The sequence below is a fragment of the Podarcis filfolensis genome (assembly GCF_964270895.1).
Source record: "Podarcis filfolensis genome assembly, chromosome: 8".
Taxonomy (NCBI): domain Eukaryota; kingdom Metazoa; phylum Chordata; class Lepidosauria; order Squamata; family Lacertidae; genus Podarcis; species Podarcis filfolensis.
The window spans coordinates 46,684,256-46,702,917 of NC_139611.1; the positions used below are offsets into that span (position 1 = coordinate 46,684,256).

Genomic DNA, 18,662 nt, shown 5'->3' on the forward strand with positions numbered 1-18,662 from the left:
TTCTGAACTTGGCTGCTTCTGCCTTGTTTTGTTAAACTGAACAGCAGTTTTAATATGGCTTTGACATGATGGCTTCTATTTATTTTTTTAATTCTTAATTGTAAGCTAACCTGAGAGTCATAACATCAGACAAAGAAGGAAAGAAAAGAAAGCACAATGTAATCAGTGCTGTTTCCACATTTGGGAGAGCAGCCTTGCTCTCTGTCTGGCTCCCTTCAATCACCACAACCAGCCAGAGGGATAGAGTAGCCAGGTTAGCTAGATGGGAGATTGATGAAAATCAGGTGCCAATATTTCTGTTAGTGGAAACCCTTTCTAGTAAAGCAAAGTCACCAATGGATACATCCCTAGGTATTCTCACTATACCAATTCACCACCAGGGGCCTCTAGCTGGGAGTAGTGAGTCATACCTCTTCTGGTGGGATTTTGGTTCATGTATTCATTTGTGCTCTCCATAGGAATATGATGCATCTTGCATTATGTCTTGCACTGCTTGATCTCATCAGCTCAATTTATGACTCTGCTCCTCTCTCTTGCACTCCCTCCCCCTACTGGCATGCATATATATCAACCTAGTTAGCTGCACATTTCATGCACCTGATGAAGTAGGATCTGGCCCATGAGTGTGTTAGTCTTTAAGGTGCCTGGGGTGTTTTTTATTTGAAAAATAAACATCCAAGTGATTAGAAATATGAGAGAAAATCCATCAGCCTTAGGCATTTCCTAATTTTTAATTGCAGTTGGAAAATGCTAAGCTTCTCTCTGCCTCATGAGTACAGTTCCTTCACCAAAATTCTTTGAAGCTGCCATCTGTGCAACAGGATTATGCAATGCTGTTGGTGATCAGATAATAAGAAAGTGATTATGTCAAATGAAGGGGCAGAAAATCTTGACTAGTGATAGAAAATAGTTCTCATTGGATCAATATATGTCTATGACTGATGCAAACTTCTTAAGTTCTGCAGAATTTGTCAGTAGGTAAGCTATTCTATGGTACTATTTGACATGTAGTTTTTTTGCTTTGTTTTTTAAAAGAAAATCTTAGATATTCAAAATTTAAATCCTTGACCTGTTTTATAATTTGTGAAGTCAAGTGCCCATGTGGATTACAGGTGATATGAACACTGATTCAGCTACTCTGACTTTCATAAAACCATGCCCCTTTTTAATAAGAGGAACATCATCAGAAAAAAGCACTGACTGGCCTCTTAAGTTAAATAGATAAATCAAGTAGAAAAGGATAGGCTTCCCCAAACTTGGGTCCCCAGATGTTATTGCCCTACAAGTTCCATCAGCCCCAACCAACATTGTCAATTGTCAGGGAAGAAGGAAGTTGGGAATTGTCGTCCAACAACATATGGGGACCCAGTATTGGGAATGGGTGCTCTCAGTGCTTTTTTCCCCCTTAAGGGAGAAAATGGTGCCACTACTCAACTCACTACTCAAGTTGTTACAGTAAGTGCCACACTTTTAACATTTGGAGAGGGGAAAGTGCTGGTACTGCTTACCCTCAAATATCCCCAGAAAAAAGCACTGTCTGCTTTAGGTTGCCACAGAATTCACCCAAAGTAAAATTGGAAGCAAATTTAGAGGTTTCTGGATGAAATAGGCAACAAATTCTAAAGCATGCATAGGCAAACTAAGGCCCAGGGGCCGGATCCAGCCCAATCGCCTTCTAAATCCAGCTCACGGACGGTCCGGGAATCAGCGTGTTTTTACATGAGTAAAATGTGTCCTTTTATTTAAAATGCATCTCTGGGTTATTTGTGGGGCATAGGAATTAGTTCATTTCCCCCCCCAAAAAATATAGTCTGGCCCCCCACAAGGTTTGAGGGACAATGGACCGGCCCCCTGCTGAAAAAGTTTGTTGACCCCTGTTCTATAGGAAGCAAATAATTAATCTGCATAAGACTTTTTTCAGGTCACACCATGCATTCCTAGGTTACTATTGTGTAACACAGCACTTTGAATGTTTATTTAGAAATAAGTTCCACTGGGCAGAATGGGGCTTACTACTAGGCAACTGTCCAGGTTTTGCCTAAAGTGACTTTTTAAAAACAAATGTATTGATCAAGCAAAATGCTAGAGGAATCAAGTGTGGTGAAATGGCCAGATTTATACCTGGGGAACTAGGGTTCAAATCCTTACTCAACCTAGAAGCTCATTTGGTGAACTTGGGCCAATCATTAACTCTCAGCCTAACCTACTCACATGGAGAAGGGGAGATCCATGTGACCACTTTAAGCTCATTAGAGGAAAGGCAAGATAGAAATGCAGTGATAAATAATAATAAAATAAATGCAAGTTTCCTGTTTTATCATGGCAGGGGACTATGAGGTGTTTCTGACCAATGAGAATTCAGTTAATTGAGTTAATTGAGTTACTAGTGGAAGGTATTTTATTTGTTACTTTTGTAAAATTGACTAATAACTAAATCAGGGAGGGTTTCAGGGACTTAATCAGTCCTTTGCACTTACATTATCCAGTGACTCATTATGCATGTTGTCTCTTATGGCGAAATTCCCTGTACAGCAGCTACTATGGAGAGGATATTTAGTGTTAACTCCCTAATGGGAGGACGATTCGCTGCTTTCTCTGATTCTCATGCAACAGAACTACATTCACTGTTCAGAGCAAAACCAAAGAAATATACTTTGTTCTAGGACATGTGCAGAATCATCATGCTGCTCATTAGCAAGGATTCCAAAGTCCGTTTTGGGGATCCTGTTTGGCTAATTTAATTGCTATACAATCCTATTTCAATGTTGTTATTTTACAATAACTGGGTTATTTTCTAACAGATGTCAAGAAGTGAGGCAGAATGAGGATGCTATAACTGGGTAAAAGAGCTGAAGAACTAGGTTCAGGAAAGCATAAGGAAAGTTGCCAGGGGGTGGTCAAACAGACTGTAGGTATCATACCAAAAGGAGATTCAGGGAAGGTTAGGGTAGGGCAGGAATGAGGAACCTCAGGTCCAGTGGCCAAATATGGTCATCCAATCCTCTTTGTCTGACCCTTGGGACACTCCCCATGCCACGCCCAACAACACCCCCTGTCCCCTGATCCATCCCTCCCCTGGCCCTGATTCACCTCCTCCTTGAATGGTGTTGCTTGACTGAAATGTGTCCTTGAACTCTGAAAATCCCTTTTGCTCGCATGGCTGGAGGATAGTGAGGGGTATGTGAGTGTGTGCAAAATTAGCCTACTGTACATTGGTAAAATTGATACTCATTGCTCTGCCCACTTTTGCCTCTGGACAATCTCACTAGGGACAAGTGGCCCCGGAAGGTTGTCCGGAAGGAAATGAGACCAAGGATATCCATCTCTAGCATTTCATCTTCTTGTTTTTCTCTTCTTGATAATGTATGAATGCAATTTCTTTGCTCATTAATTGATGGAGAATGGTGGGGGTTTGGGGAGGAGAGGGAGGCACAGGAAATTATTTTGGCACTGAACCATATCGGAATGTGCAAACATCAAATTTCTCAAACATCATAAATTGTTATTTTCTGACCAAAGAGCTCATTCCAAAGGTATTAAATTTGAATGAGTCTCTCCCTCTGCACTTCCTCTGCATCTTTTGTTCTACCTATGAATCCAGAATCTATCAGGTCTTGAGTGAAATCCTTTCTCCTTTAACACCTTTCTTCCCACTGAATGCAAAGAAAAAAAGTGTGTTTCTGCCCACACACACACACACACACACCCCCCTCAAGGATATTTCATCTCTAGCAAAAGCAAATCATTTTCTTAATTCATAGCATGCCCTAAAATTGTGTGTGTGTGTGTGTGTGTGTGTGTGTGTGTGTGTGTGTATGTACACCCACCCACCCACCCAGATATGCCTTCCTGACATGCAGCTGTTTATCTCAGTCACCTAGTAACATGCCCTCTCTGCTTGGCATTGCTGAGATACAGTGATTTATGGCATCAATATTATGAATCACATCTCAGCAGGGGAAAGCAAAAAAGGTGGCTGTGTGGGTTTTGCAAAGCCAAATGCTGTTGTAAAGCGTTCATTTGCATTGGTGCAAAACAGAAAGTCTTTCATGGAAGCAACTACGGGCATAGGGAAGGAACACTGCATTTGAATCTGCATTGGCATCCTAAGGTAAAGAAATGTATGATCACACCACCAATTTTCTCCCATATTCAGCCTCAAAAGCTAACAGCAAAGTCCCAATAAACTGTGGCATTACTAAGGCAATTTTGAAGGTTATTATTTACCTAGATACTCTCTTTCCGCTCCCCCCAGTTTTCCTTACAGAAATGTACTTTTATGTATTGCTTACTTGTGTGACAGTGTGCCCTCATTAAAAAGAGCTATAATATCATTATAAAGACAAGGTAGCTACAAACATTGCACATGATATATATTAACTTCAAGTCAGGAGGGGGCTTTGCTTCCTTGGAAACTTGTAAACCTGTTTCAGTTGTGTTGAGAAATTGTTATACTCTTTAATGCATTTTGATTTTGTAAATAGCTTGTTGAAAGTCAATACGGAAACATGCACAAATCCCCTGTTTTTTTTCTCCCTATAGCTACAGAGATTGTAAATAGAATTACAGCAAGGGAGGCATTTATTTATTTAGCTAAATAAAATCAATACATAGTATGACTTTTGCTTGCACTTATGAATCAAGATTCGCAACTTCTTTTTTCCCCCAAAAAGTGGAATTATTGCATATCCAGTGTACAATTTAACATATATATGCATGCTTCAATATCCCAGCAGTGGATTGGTGTATAACAGATGAGTTGAAAATCTGGCTAGTGAACAAGCCTGATTCTATTTCTCTGATAAATTTGTCTTAGTTAATGTGTATTTTGTACACTTCATTTTTTTTAATGATTCTTTAGCAACCATATTTTCATTCCTACCACTTTACATTTCTCTCCACCACCTCCTTCTTTACATCTGTATGTCCCCCTTTCCCCAAAGCATTCACTGCAGTATACTTGAGGATGTCCTGTGAGGTTAGGCTAAGAGATGGTGAGCTTGGAAAGTTCATTTAAAAAGAACATGTCCAAAAAAGAACTAATTGCAGTTCACACCCATCCATTTACAAAACAAACTAGTTCAGTTCTCGATTTGATTCAAGTTCAACCAAGCAGCAATTTTGCTACAAGCTGCCGTGCTGAAGGGAAACATGCTTTATAAGACTTTAAAAGCAAACAGAGCTACAGAGGGAAATAGGGTTTTACACAACAGGAGAGGTTTGAATAAAGCAGAGATGGAAAGAAACTGAGAGGGGAAAGTGCTGATTTTAAACAATGACAGAGGTTTCAGTAGAGTGAGCAGGGGGCTGGACCGGGGGAGTGGCAGTTTAAAACAAGGTTTGAGCACAGTGAGAAGGGAGTTGGGAAAGAAATTCTGTGCTTGCTTTTTGGTGTTAGCTTCTATTCTGTATCCATTGCTGCTAATTCTCCTTATTAAAACGGGTTTTAACAGCAACACAATAATCCCTCAGTGTCCCTGCTTATTCAAACCTCTGACATTGTTTGAGTACAGTGAGAAGGGAGGAGCACTGAAAAAATTAAGACTGCTTTAAACTTCTCCCTCTTCCATTCTTCAGCTGCCTCATTTGTGAGATATAAAGGATGCAGAGCCCTTAAATAGCCCATAGTACCTTCTCACAATCATGTATTTCACTTCTGGTACCATGTACAGTCATACCTTGGGTTACAGATGCTTCAGGTTGCGTGTTCTTCGGTTGAGCACTGTGCCGAACCTGGAAGTACCGGAACAGGTTACTTCGGGGTTTCAGCACTTGTGCATGCACAGAAGCGCCAAATCACAACCCACGCACTGCGTGTTGCAAACACTGCGGGTTGTGAACGTGCCTCCTGCATGGATCACATTCGCAACCTGAGCATCCACTGTATTGTCTTCAATACAAAGTTCTAGATTTAGTGTAGTAATTTAGAAGAGAGAGTTTATTAACAAGCAAACACCCATATATGTATGACATTCATCAAATGGACTTAATATTCTCTAACTGAGCAAGCTAACTGACAGTCTGAAGAAAAGGAGAGGATGGTGGCTTCATAATTGAGCAAAATGTGAAAAGGGTGTTTAGTAGCTGCAAGGTGTGGGAGGAGGAAGATGCAGGAGGTTTCCATGTGGGTGGTTTGTTTGTAACAATGGTTGTACAAAAGGAGGAGGAGGAGGAGGAGGATTAGCAAATTGCTTTCTGGGCAGGTAAAGGGCTAGGGACTTAATGTGGGGGGGATGGCAGATGAGTTTGCATACTGTGTAAGGAGGGGTACAACTCCCAGTCAATGTATATTTTTTCTCAAAAGATGTACAGTGGTACCTCAGGGTAAGTACTTAATTCGTTCCGGAGGCCCATACTTAACCTGAAACTGTTCTTAACCTGAAGCACCACTTTAGCTAATGGGGCCTCATCCTGAAGCAAAGTTCTTAACCTGAAGCACTATTTCTGGGTTAGCAGAATCTGTAACCTGAAGCGTATGTAACCTGAGGTACCACTGTATTCTCAAAATATGGAACTTTCAGAAAGGGTGAAAATGTATTTTTGTTTGTTTTTTATTTATTAAGTTTATTTCCAATTCACTTGCCAGTTTCTCTGCGATGTACAGATCAGGTTGCTCTCCGTGGCAGAGTATCTGTTTTTCATGCAGAAGGACCCAGATTCAATCCCTGGTGTCTCCAGGTAGGGCTGAAACCCTGCCTGAAACCCTGGAAAGCCTCTGTCAGTCAGAAAAGGCAATAGTGTACTAGGTGAAGCAATGGTCTGGTTTAGCATAAGGCACCTTCCTGTGTTCTTAGCAGATTTATCTGAGTTGCTCAAGCATAGTCATCACCATCTCACTTCTCAATATGACATAATATATCTAACCCAGTTTGATGCTTCCTAGTAATTCATCCCTGCATGCTGAGGCAGAAAGCTGAAGAGATGCAAAATAGTTGTGGTGTGATGTTGTGCAATGCCATGCTTTGGAACAACAGTCATTATAGTCCCTTATATAAATTCACCACTAGGATTTAGTGAAGCCCCTCAAAGCTGTGACTGCTGTACCATATCAGTACTTTCAATCTCACTCTCTTTCTCTCATTGTGCGTGACCCACCAGAAATTGTAAGGCTTAATTTTCCAGTTTGGTTTCTTTTACAAGTAATGCATTAATAAAACAACTATATGAAAATGGACCAACATAAAAGCTTTCCTGGAGATCTTGCAGGGAGTTCTAAATCACCATTTTTTTTAATGCACTGTTGGAACAATTTACTGCAGCTCTTTCTTGTTAGTCAAGCTGGCTTCTGTGTTAAAGCTGCATAATGTACCTGCACATTCTCATTTGCAAGCTCTGCTTAGCTGTCAGATCAAAGTTGTTTTGTTAGAAACCAATGATGTCAATCCATAAAGCAGCCAATCTTTCTGGTTTTTTGGAAGTGTTTTACCAGTAAAGGGTTGTTAACCAGCTATTGTCCACAGTTATGCTCAAACATAAGCAGGTGACGTATTTACTTAATTAATCAGAAGTGGTGTTTGCTGGGATAAGAACATTAGTTGCATCTTGTAAAAACAGGAGCCCTGCCTGCTTAATGTATTGACAGAATTATCAGCAGTTGCTATGAAATACAGCACAGGTTGTCCAATAAATGTGATGGATCATCTAATTAACTCTTGATTCGCAGTAGCTTTTAAAAGATGCTACCTACTGATCTCGATGACAGCTTCTAACCTTCGTCCTGAGAGGATGCAGCTAATTACTCCTTGGGCTATAATTCTGTTTCTTGATTCTCAGCCCATCATTTTTTGTCTTATAAATTATAACACGATTGAGCTCCACAAATCCACTGGGGCTATAAAGCTGCTCTTTGCGATGGATTGCTTAGATTTTGTTACAATGCATTTAGGCCAAACAAATGTCTTTTAAGTAAATTTCAAGGATGTCCATTTTGTAGGTTTTCCATTGATCGAAACACTGACCTTGAGAGGCAGTTCAACATTAATACGCAGGATGGAAGGATAACACTCGCAACTCCACTGGACAGAGAAACCAGCACATGGCACAACATAACCATTGTGGCAACTGAAGACAGTAAGTGATTGCCCCTTAGTACTTGGGTTTGTTTGTTTTACTTTTATTGGCTTATGATGAATGTTTAATTAAAAAGCCTTCATGTGCCACTTGGCAAGGACAACTGTCTATTGTGCCTCCTATGCTTGCATTATTGTATATATTATATATGTAAATGTAGATAGATGTAGTTTGCAGCCCTTACTTGATGCTGCATGGGTATTCCTTAAAAATATTGCATTTTGAGATTTCCAATGCTATTTCATTTCTTGCTGACTGATATTTATTTTGGTGGTGTAGGTATCCAGAGCTAGATGTTTTATGGCCTCCTGTGCAGTGATTCCCTGATCTGTCATATGCAGCAGGGGTGAGAAACCTCTGGCCTACGTTGGTCCATTAGGGTTTCCAATATAACCCAGAAGCCATTTTCCCCCTGCCCCAGCCACCTGCCGCTGTTATATGCATATCAGGCGTGAGGCAGGAAGAGACATGGATGACAATACACAATTACAAGCCTCAAAGTGTGCTGCTGATATTGCGTGGGTCAGGAAAAACAGGCAAAGACATGGGACTTTAAAGCAGCATGCATGGCTCCTTTCAAGCCCTGCATAGTGCTTTAAAGTCCCAGCTTCAGGATGTCAAAGCACCCAATCAGCTGGTGTCATTGTAACATCAGCTAACTGGCAGGTTTCCCATGATCATACCCATGAGGCTATAACCAGATAAGGATGTGGCCTCTGGAGCCAAAAGATTTTCCCATTACTGCCTTATAGGTGTGACTGGCACTGAAATTGATATCATGTTGGCACTAGGTTAAGAGTTATTTATTTACCCACACATTTTAAGTTTTGTAATTTGATTAGAGTTTAGCCTGCTCTTTTGTTTTTAGATGCTTTGGGGGGCAATTGATGGTGTATTTAAGTACACATTGTTGTCTGTTTTATGATTTGGTTGTTTTGATTTTCTGTTCAGTATTCCATCCTGATATCTATGTTGATGAAGAGCAGGTTATAAATATTTTAAATAAATAAAGATACACACTTCACTTATTTCCCATGTGAATAAATGAGCATTTTATGCATGGATGATTTTACCCATCCCCATCTCAGATACAATACAGAACTTAACAGTCTACAGGAGACATATTGCCAGGAATCCTTCTCTTGGTATATGCTGAGTTCTTGGCTTCTTCATTTCTTTTTTTGTTTTAAGAAAGCATTGCAAACCTTGCTTTTCTGCCTGTTGTTCACATGTTTTGCCAAGCCAATGGATTACGTGGATCAGGAAATAGTGCTGGCAAAGTGTTATAGGTAGTGATGACACCAAATTCCACCATTTTTGTTTGGGGATATGAGTTAAGCATGTCAGGAAATAATGCTGGCAATTCTAAGTATTGATGACACCAGCTTCTCTAATTCCTGGTTTAGGGATAGTATTCTCACTATGGCCTGAAAATTCATGTCCTCACTTCAGGTCTCCATAGCACACACCTGCTTTCAAAACATGTATTCCAATTTCCCAGCATCTGCTTGAGCAGTTTGGTGTTGCTATAACTGTGGCATAGAAGGACCTTGCATACTGCTACAGCTGTGAGCTAGACATCAAATAGGGTGGAGGGAGAAGTAGATAAAGTATACCCCTCTCTTCCTTTCTCCTTTTCACAGCCCCGAATAGAGCAGCAGCAAGAGGAAGATGAGTGGAGGGAAGGGATTGGGGGGCAGGCACTAGGGCAGTTGTAAGGAAAGGAGCTGCAAGACTCATATGGGCAGCTGGAGGAAACAACTGGTCCTTGTCATGCTCTTAATGGCATCATCAAGACATGATGGGTCCAGCTGATTTGTAATTGGACTTGGGGATAAACTAATGCATTTTTACAAGTCTGGAGAAAAATATTTCGGCTTTATCAATCCACTTAATGAATCCTATTGAGAGTTTGCTCTACTGCAAATTGTAGAAAACCGATGGACAAAGAATGTGAAATATCATCCTTATAGTTTATCTTGGTTCAACAGCCATTCACAAAACAAGAGGAATTTAGAAGGTTGTCCCAAAACACTTGCACTGAAAAGCATCTAGATCAGAGAGCTGTTGTATTTGGATTCTGCTTGTGGGCTTCCCATAGGCATCTGGTTAGCCAGTGTAAGAACAGAATGCATGACCACATGGGCCTTTGATCTGACCCAGTAGAGCTTTTCTGTTGTTCTTATCTAACCCAAAGTAAAACAAATGAACAAAAAATACAAACAAACAAACAAACCCTGTTCCATGTCACTTAGCTAATCCCCAGGCATCTTATTGAGATATGCTATACTTGCAACTGATTTTTCCTCATTAATTGTCATATTAAATCCTATTAATTCAGATTTTACTGAGAAATCAGAGAATGCTGTGATTTCTCTAGACCAGGCTTCCTCAACCTTGGCCCTCCAGTTGTTTTTGGCCTACAATTCCATGATCCCTAGCTAGCAGGACCAGCAGTCAGGGATGATGGGAATTGTAGTCTCAAAACATCTGGAGGGCCGAGGTTGAGGAAGCCTGCTCTAGACATTCCATGTAAAGATGAGTTTCGGTTTGATATAGGGAGAGCTATATCATCATAATACAAAATTGTTGTATAATGCCCAATAAGGTACATCCTTCTATTCCAACTGAAGACTTCCAGTCAATACTGTTGCATGCCACCCCTATCTCCGAGCTGTTGTGAGATTTGAGGAGTTACGCTGGTTCCTGTATTCTCTGTAGAAATGAGGCACAGCAGAGACTGTGTCTTCATATGGTTTATTTGCACATATATACAACCTAAGTATATGATTGAGGGGTTCACATCCATTGCCTCCGCTAGCTCTCGCCCGGCGCAATTATTTAGTATAATTAGGTCTTTAACGTCCCTTGAAGGACAGCCAAATTTAAATAACAATTTGACACACAGCTGTGAGGCATTTGCGAGCTTTTTTGCGGAGAAGGTCCTGTTGCTCCGCCATGACCTCCCTGCCAATTTGGATACAATAAAGGAACTGGAGGCCCCTCGACTGTCCTCGGGTCCAGTATTGGACCACTTTGACTGGATATCCCCAGCCGATGTGGACAGACTCCTCCGAGCTGGAAAGCCCACCACCTGTCCTCTTGACCCATGCCCGTCTTGGCTGATTAGAGCGTGTCCAGACGAGGTGCGGGCCCCCCTGGGTGATATCATCAATTTGTCCCTTGGCACCGGGATATTCCCAGGGGAACTGAAGGAGGCAGTGGTGCGTCCGCTCTTAAAGAAAACATCATTAGATCCCTTAGATCTATCCAATTACCGCCTGGTTTTGAATCTTCCATTCCTGGGTAAGGTGATTGAGAGAGCGGTTGCTGAACAGCTTGGTAGGTTTCTGGATGAAACATTGGCTCTCGATCCAATCCAGTCCGGCTTCCACGCTGGTCATGGGACCGAGACGGCTCTGGTCGCCCTAACAGATTATCTCCGCAGGCAGCTGGATCGAGGCGGGTCGGGGCTGCTGATTCTTCTAGACCTGTCAGCAGCCTTCGACATGGTCGGTCACGAACTCCTGGACCACCGCCTTGCCGACGTGGGGATCCAGGGCACAGTCCTTCAATGGCTGCGCTCGTTTCTCTCTGGTCGGGGACAGAGGGTGGCGCTTGGGGGGGAATTGTCATCGCGCCACTCCTTGGTGTGTGGAGTGCCTCAGGGTGCGATTCTCTCCCCGATGCTTTTTAACATCTTTATGCGCCGCCTCGCTCAGCTTGTCCGGAGTTTTGGGCTGGGTTGCCATCAGTATGCCGATGACACCCAACTCTATCTGTTGATGGACGGCCACCCTGACTCGGCCCCAGACACACTGATCAGATGTCTGGAAGCTGTGGCTGGATGGTTACGTGGGAGCTGGTTGAAGTTAAATCCTTCGAAGACAGAGGTCCTCTGGCTGGGACGGAGTGATATGGGATTGAGGGGGCAACTCCCATCTCTTGCAGGGGTGCAATTAGTGCCAGCATTGTCCGTTAAGAGTTTGGGTGTAATCTTCGATACCTCCCTCTCTATGGAGGCGCAGATTACAGCTATAACAAAGGCGGCATTTTTTCATCTCCGCCAAGCTAAGCAGTTGGCTCCTTATCTCTCTCGTCCTGACCTAGCCACTGTGATCCACGCGACGGTCACCTCTAGACTGGATTATTGTAACTCGCTCTACGTGGGGCTGCCCTTGAGACTGACCCAGAAACTCCAGCGGGTGCAGAATGCCACAGCGAGACTCCTTATGGGGTCTTCGCTGCGAGATCATATTCATCCGGTACTATACCAGCTGCACTGGCTCCCGGTGGAGTACAGGATCAGGTTTAAGGTGCTGGTTTTAACCTTTAAAGCCCTATATGGCCTAGGACCCTCGTACCTACGGGACCGCCTCTCCTGGTATGTCCCACAGAGAAATTTACGGTCTGCAAATAAAAACATCCTGAAGATCCCAGGCCACAGAGAGGTTAGGCTGGCCTCAACTAGAGCCAGGGCTTTCTCGGCCGCGGCTCCAATCTGGTGGAACGCTCTGTCACAAGAGACTAGGGCCCTGCAGGACCTGACATCTTTCCACAGGGCCTGCAAGACAGAGCTGTTCCACCAGGCCTTTGGTCAGGGCGCAGCCTGACCCCCTCCTCTGGCAATCTGCACAGAATTTTGCTTAATGGTTGCCATCAATTTGATTATAATTTGATTTTAATTAATTTTATAATGAATGTTTTTAGAATGTTGGATTATTTTGATTGTTGTTAGCCGCCCTGAGCCCAGCTTCGGCTGGGGAGGGCGGGATATAAATAAAATTTATTATTATTATTATTATTATTATTATTATTATTATTATTATTTGGAAAGTCTGAAATCAGAGTAGCCGTAGCCAATATGGTGGTCTTGGGATGTCATTGGAGTGCAACTTAGGAACACAGGAAGCTGCTTTAGGAAGTCATGTCATAGCACAGTAGAGTCTACATTGACTGGCAGAGGTTGCCCAAGGTTCTAGGCAGGCATTTATTTCCAGCCTTCAGTCCCAGTTGAGGACTGAACCTGAGACCTTCTGTATACAAGACAAATGCTCTACCACTGAGCTATGGCTCTTCCTTTTTCCCAGTCAAAAACAACTGGAGGATAACACAGTGGCCAGCCTTGGCCTGCTGTATAAGCATAGGAAACTCTGAGTGACTAGAAAACATACAAAACATCCTAGTCACGTGGAAAGTTTCTACATGTGTAGACTTCTTCATGAATTCTACATCCTTCAAATGAACTATTATTATATTTATTTATATCCCACCGTTTCCCAGATTGGGCTCTAGGCAGCTTACAGGTTAAATATAAACAACTGAAAACACAGAAAAGATGTGCTAAAAAGCAATTAAACACTAATTAAACACACACACATGTTTAAATACCAGCTATTAGAACACAGATATAATTGAAACAAAAACATCAGAGCACCAGCCCTTTCCTTAAAGACAGCCATGAATGTGTGTAGGTGGAACCTATCATCATGCCCCCCCTCCCATGTATACCACTTTAATGGCCACGGGGAATCCTGAGAACTGTAGTTTGTTAAGAGTGCTGGGAACTATAGCTCTGTGAGGTCACCACCCTTAACAAACTACAGTTCACATGATTATCCAAGTCTGCTAAAGTGGTAGACTAGTGCTTTCAATCCATGGTGTGGATGTTGCCATTGTATCTTATTTTAATGGCTAAAAAGGACCATCTTCTTACTTGCATGGGTTCTCTGAAGTGTAAGTTCCATATAATAAGAGATAAACTCAAGAAGAATGTCTTGCATTGATGCTGCATTGTGATTATCCTTTGTCTTACTTGAGAGAATTGTTTTATACCTGGCTGACTGCCTAAACGTATGAGTTGACAATCTATTCTACTTGTTATCCTTTAAGAAAATCTATTTACAAAAAAGAAAGGTTCTTTTCATCCTTAAAGGTATTTTATGGGCCAATCTTTCCTTCTAACATAATTCAGTCTAAGTGACACCTCATCTCAACCTGTGCTTTTAAGGTCTCTCTCCAATTCTCCCAAGGCTTGTTTATCTCTGCCATTTAAATAACAAGGAGTGAACATGATATGGTTTGCTAATCCAAGAGGCTAATTCCACTCCCTTCCCTTCATACTCAGCTTCCTGCATGTTTGACATATTCACTAGGTAAATAAATAAACACATTTTTTGAGATTACTTAATAATGCATGTCAAGAAGAACAGTTAATTCAACTGGATGTGTGTGAACAAAAGTAAAATAATAAAAAATAAGCCAAAGACAAAACAAATAACAAATAACTCAGGTGGGTAGTAAAGGTTTGTGGGATTTACATACTCCAGCAGCAGATGCACGAAATTGGGGGTAGGTGTCAGTGGAGAAATTTTTAAAAACTGCAAGACAAACCATGTAACAGATCAATAATGCTTTAATTTCATTCAAAACTCACTGTCCTCCAACCTCTTCAAGGTATGAATCTTATTTACACATACTAGATCCATCATTAAAGATGTATGCATTCATAATACCTCAGCATCTTTTCCTTTTCAGTCCTTCACTCTGCATAAATCCAGAAATCCAGTTTTACGATTTTTGGCTCTCTTTTAAAGGTATCTTCTAACTGCATATTTATTGAATGAATCTTGAAATAAAAATATGGTGAAACCCTGCACCCATTCTTAAAGGATCCAGTGTCTTATTTTTTAATTATTCAAGTATTTGCCGAATGCACACAAATTAGAATCCAACAAACCACCTTCTAATACACACTGAGACTGTCTTACAACATATCCCAGTTATAACATACAAGTTCTGATTAAATCCCAGTATTTACTGAACTTAAACATTTAGCATCATAGATCTATTGCATTATAAAAAAAATCTTGCACTAATAAGAAACCCTGTCTCCCAAAATGGCATGAGGAAGGTCAGCAGTAGCAGAATAGTTGCTTTGTATTCAGAAGGTCCCACGTTCAGATCTCAACATCACATCTCTGGGTTCAGACCCCATCAGGAATTCTAGAGAGATGCTGCTAGCCAGAGTAGATGTACCAAAGGCAGCTTCCTATGTTTCTGTGACATCCAAGGAAAGACGTCCATTCATACAATGGGCAATTCCCTACCTCTCTTCCCAACCCACAGCCTCATTTGCACCCTCAAAATCTGATCCAGAAAGTTGGGAACCCTCCAGAGTAGATTTAGTGGAAGGGCACAGGGGAGCTGCAGGCACAAGGAGAAGAATGGGGCATCCTGTTTTCTGAGTAGATCTCCGCTTCCTTCAACCTGGTCTCTGCCAGCTATGACTGCCTGCAATTCAATTCAATTCAAGATTGCTCTGCCTGCTTGCAGATTCTTATTGCATTCATACAGTGGCCCTTTAATTCTAACTTTCATTCTGGTGTGTGTGTGTGTGTGTGTGTGTGTGTGTGTGTGGCTGTGTGTATAGCAACTGGACTCCTTATAGCCGATGGGCTTAATAGCTACCATTAAGATGATAAGGGTGTGTGTGTGTGTGTGTGTGTGTGTGTGTGAAAACATTGCCTTCTGGCTGAGCTTGAAAAATCACAGTAGGATATTTCTAAATTTGTCTGGCAGTGGAAGATGCCAAGAGTTGTGAACAAAATCAGGCAGATGCTGTAGAAAAGGGTTGAATGCCCACCTCCAATATTAAACTATATTTTTATGTAGCATAAGTGATCCAAAATAAGCAATGGATTTAAAAATAAAAGTAAATAAGGTTGAAAATGGTTTGAGCAAACCACACACCTTATGGATTAAAACTAAATGAAAAGGACACAAAAACCAACACGCAACAATAATGCTGTGATATTATGCTATTAAAAACCTAGGATAGAGTAGGACAGTTTGTTTCTCCGGAGAAATCCTCCTTAAAAGCAGTTTTGCTTGGAAAAGATTTTGACCTGGAAAAGATTCTGGGGCCCTTTAAGTTTTGGATCGACCACAAAACCATAAGACATATGGATTTTCTCAGGGAACAGAGATTTTGTTCTTATGAGAAAATTGTTCAGATGATGGCCAGGGTTAGATATACTCTTTCTGAGTTCTTTCAAGTAAGACATTATAAGAATTATTTTTTGAGGGGTGGGACTGAGGGAAGCTGGCATAAATAAATAATAGGAATTTTTTTTTTTAAGTGAGTGAAAACAAGGGGCATGATTTCAAAGAGCTACAAATAGCTTTAGAAGTAAGCAAAGACAAAGTGTGACAAAGGAATGGACTCCCTTGAAAGGTGGTAGATATTTTTAAATAAAGGATCAATGGCCATCTGTCAGGGAGTCTTTAGCTGTGATTCCTCCATTACAGGGGGTTGGACTAGATGACCCTTGGAATCCCTTCCCACTGTACAGCTCTATGATTTTATGACTTATCAGAGGCACTATGCTTCTGGAAAGCAACAGTGAGATACGGCTATTGACCTTGTATCCTGCTTGTGGACTTCCTGGAGGCACCTGATTCTGGAAGGAAGTTCTATTAACACAAAAACTAAGCTTTATCAGAAAGAACCCATTTCTGGATTGCTTGGAACACACTGAAATCCCTCCCTTGCTAGTTATAGAATGTCCAGTCAAATCCAGAAAAACAGTCAAACTTGTCATTTTCTTGTCTGACATCTGGCTGATATTATTTGAGGCTGACTGATGCTACACAGCTGCATTTGTAAATAGAGGAGAAACTTGAAAATAATAATAGAGAATGCATCTTAGATGTAAGAGGGGGGTGCAGAAAATGTGCTATTACTTCTAGAAGTACAGACATTTTTCACATTGTTTTGCAAATCCATCCTCGCTATGGACTAAGGAAAGTGTATGACTAGTCATCAGTAAGCACATTCAGCCATGAGTGCCTATATATTGCCCCCCCCCATTAATATGTGCCATCTTTATGACATTCCCTGAAACTGGAATTTGTTTTCTGCAATGAAGATGAGTCCCCACCCCTCCTCTATTTCAGTAACCCTCTGGGAAACACTAGCAGTTTTTCCTCTCCGGCAGACTGCCAAAATAAGACTGTACACAGCTACGTGCCTTGAACAAGGCCATAGATTTTATTAGCATTCTCTTTGTAGCATCTGCTGTAGATAAATCCAGTTCACAACCTTGCAAAGGGGAATTCTATCGTGCCTTTACCAGGATGAATCTCTCCTTCTTGCACATACTATGAAACACTCTAGGGGGTATCAAAGGAACTGTAACCAGTCCCAGTGCTTCGAGTACATGGAGAAGGCTCTTGTGAATGACTGCAAAACTTTAGTGAATTCCTCTTTCTCCATACAATGGGGGTGGGAAACACGAAGCCCTTCAGATATTGAACCTCAGCTCCCATCACCCCCAACCAGCATGGCCAGGGTTCTGGTATGATGGAAGTGGGAGTCTAGCAACATCTGGATGGTCTCAGGTTCCCCATCCATTGCATATAGCCTGGGACCAGGGCACCTCAAGGATTGATGATGACTCCCATGTGAGACTCCATACCCTGAGATACTCTATGGAAACCTTTCTCTGGCTTCACCCACCTGCTAAAGTCAAGTGGCTGGGGATCAAAGCATTGCTAGGCACTGGGGGAACCATTTTGCTAGAATGACCCTCACTGGAGGGCTGGGGGGATGGTGCCCTGGTAAAATTTCAGACATCATACTTGCTGTCCTATGGAATCTTGAGTAAATGTGGTTAGGAGAGATTTAAATTACCCTCCCCTCCTCTGCTGCTTCAGTGCAACATGGGTCATGTATGAGTTCCCCACCAGTCCCATCCTTAAACATAACCTTGGTTGGGTTCATCTAGTCCAATGATGGAGAACCTATGGCCCTCCAGATGTTGTTGGGTTTCAACTTTCTACAGATGAAGCTGCAAGCAATTTAAGTTCCACAGCATTCTATCTTTGTTTACTTTCCCCTTCTCCTCCTATGCTTTTTTGTGATAGCGTCTCATCTTCAGAATGCCCCTTTTAGAACCGTGGCTCTGAAGCCCACTGTTAAGAGCCTTAGGTGCCAGGGAAAAACTGAACTGAATTCTTCAGGCATTTTATCTTAGGATTTTGTTTTATTGGCTGCTAGTTTTGAAAGCTCCCCCCCACACACACACCTACCCACTAAGTTGGGCTTTGTTTATGTACTGTGGCACAGTTCATATTTTACTCTGTGGTTGCTGGGATCTGTTTTGCTTTTTATTTTGCTCTTTCTGTTTTCATGTTGTTGGAGTTTATTATTATTTGCAAGCTGCCTCCAAAATGCTTTTGATGAGGCAAGGCTGTAAAAAAAATAAATGCCTGAAGCATTGCTACCTGGAAAACCCTCCAACTGCCTTCTGGCCATGTTGCGTGGAAGAATGTAGTTCTTCCAATTTTTCCACCTACTATAGAGTTTCCTTCTCCAAATACTATAAGTTGCATTGCAACAAGGACAGCAAGAAAGGCCTAAACAAGCCATGTTGCCATAGAAAGGGACAAGTATAGGCCACTACAAATATATTTCTGGCATGCTCTGGCATTTGAACTACCTCCTTGTTCGCTCTTAGATAGTATTCAAGTATGTTATACTTCTCAAACACTAAGGACAGTGGAGGCTGGTTCATTAAGGCATCTGGGAC

General features: G+C 41.7%; 1 protein-coding gene across 1 annotated transcript in view; it reads left to right on the plus strand.

Annotated features, from left to right (window-relative positions):
- CDH8 (cadherin 8) overlaps nucleotides 1-18,662 on the plus strand; it is a 231,688-nt gene that overhangs the window by 159,346 nt on the left and 53,680 nt on the right. Inside the window, exon 8 of the mRNA XM_083625807.1 lies at nucleotides 7,934-8,070. Coding sequence (XP_083481933.1) covers nucleotides 7,934-8,070 — 137 coding nt within the window. The remainder of the gene's footprint in view (nucleotides 1-7,933; nucleotides 8,071-18,662) is intronic.